The sequence below is a fragment of the Chrysochloris asiatica genome, unplaced genomic scaffold (assembly GCF_000296735.1).
Source record: "Chrysochloris asiatica unplaced genomic scaffold, ChrAsi1.0 scaffold00186, whole genome shotgun sequence".
Taxonomy (NCBI): domain Eukaryota; kingdom Metazoa; phylum Chordata; class Mammalia; order Afrosoricida; family Chrysochloridae; genus Chrysochloris; species Chrysochloris asiatica.
The window spans coordinates 6,071,385-6,073,310 of NW_006408704.1; the positions used below are offsets into that span (position 1 = coordinate 6,071,385).

At 42.9% G+C, this 1,926-nt stretch overlaps 1 protein-coding gene across 1 annotated transcript in view; it reads right to left on the reverse strand.

Moving 5' to 3' along the window:
• FANCD2 (Fanconi anemia, complementation group D2) overlaps positions 1–323 on the reverse strand; it is a 75,804-nt gene extending 75,481 nt beyond the window's left edge. The window contains exon 1 of the mRNA XM_006872207.1: positions 260–323. Coding sequence (XP_006872269.1) covers positions 260–323 — 64 coding nt within the window. The remainder of the gene's footprint in view (positions 1–259) is intronic.
• Between the last annotated feature and the right edge of the window lie 1,603 nt (positions 324–1,926).

Here is a 1,926-nt window from a genome sequence, read left to right on the forward strand (position 1 = left end):
ACATAACAATAACAACAACAAGGAGCTCTGGTAGCATAGTGGTTACGAATCAGACTATGAACCGCAAGGTCAGAAGTTTGAAACTACCAGCTGCTCTGTGGGAGAAAGATGAGGCTTTCTGCTCCCGTAAAGATTTACAGCCTCGGAAACCCTGTTCAGGGTCACTATGGGTAGGAACCGACTCTACAGCACTTAACAACAACAAGTGCCCTCATATATTTTCTACAAGAAACACAGCAACAAATGACTAGACACTTACTCGAGGCATCTTCTGTCAGGTTGTTTTTATCTTCGGATTTTGACAGTTTTCTTTTGGAAACCATTTTTACCAAAGTCAAATTATTTCCTAGAAAAAAATCACAAATTTGCAGTCATTCTCTAGATACTAGAAAAATTGAGAAGTTAAAGCTATAGAAAACCACTCTATCTAAATCCAGGGAGGTTCTAGTTTTTATACTGCAGTTGTTGAGTGCCGTGGAGTCCGTTCCGACTCACACTGACCTTATATAGGGCTTTCAAGGAATGGCTGATGAGTTCAAATCAACTTGTTGTCCAGTGCTTTACCCTACAGGGCCACACTAGGACTAACATTGCCTATATCCTGGTGCTGGGTACATTTCACTCCTATATCTGGTCAATACTCCGTGCTTCAAAGACTTCCTTAGATTACCTTCATGTTGCTGAGGGACAAAACCCACAGTTCTGTGACACTGAAGATCCTTCATCATCTATCCCCAATCTATGTCTCCTTTAACTCATTAATTCAACACTGTATGCCAGGGACTGAGCTAGATGCGAGGGTTACAGTTATGGACAAGATAGGTATGATCCCTGGCCTCAGGAATTTACTGGTTAGTAAGGGGTGCTACGATTGGATCAGCTATCAACACTCATGGAAGCAGCAGTCAAGAAATCAAATGACGGATTGCATTAGGCAAATCTGCTGTGCAAGACCTTTTTAATGCGTTTAAGTGCAAAGATGTCAGTTTGAGGACCAACATCTAAGAAGTCATGGTATTTTCAACAGCTTCATATGCATGTGAAAGTTGGACAAGGAATAAGGAAGACCATAGAAGAATTGATACATTTAAGTTATGGTGTTGGAGAAGAGTATTAAAAGTACCACAGACTGTCAGAGGAACAAACAAATCTGTGTAGGAGAAGTACAGCCAGAATGCTCCTTGGAAAATAGAATAAGCAGAGTTCGTCTCTCATACTTTGGACATACTGTCAGAAGGGACCGGTCCCTAGATAAGGATATCATGCTTGGTAAAGCGGAGAGTCAGAGGAAAAGAAGGAGATCCCCAAGGAGATGGACTGGCACAGTAGCAGCAGCAGTGTGCTCAAGCTGAGATTGGTGCAGGACCGGGCAGTGTTTTGTTCTGTTGTGCATCAGGTCATTATGAATTGATATAGCCTGGATGGCACCTAACAACCACAACAAGTGACGCTATGAATGATTATATGTAAAAATGCTGTCTAGTTGGGGGAGGGGTAGTGAAGAAAAGCAGAGACAATTTCTCAGGGATAATCTTCTGGATAAAGTGATTTTTAAGAAGGGGCCTGAGGGTAGAAATAGGAGTTAACTAGTATAGGAAGTATGATAAGAATAGTTCAGGCAGAGAACAAACAAGATGGAGGGTTGGGTGGACGTGTAGCAAAGAGCTCTGCCAATAACAACACAGAATAGCCAACCAAGCAGATACAGAGGATGGTTCCAGAACTCTGAACCACATATAATGGAATATTTAGAAGCTTGGAAGGCTTACAGCTGGGGGAATTTGCGACAGAAGTAAGAAACCCATTGCTTTGTAGTTCGGATGCTCAGCTGCTCCAGGAGCCGCCATCTTGGATGAGACCACGCGGGGGAAGGATTGGAGTGGCCACAGACACCTGGCAGAACCGCTGAGATAAAGGAAGAAGAGT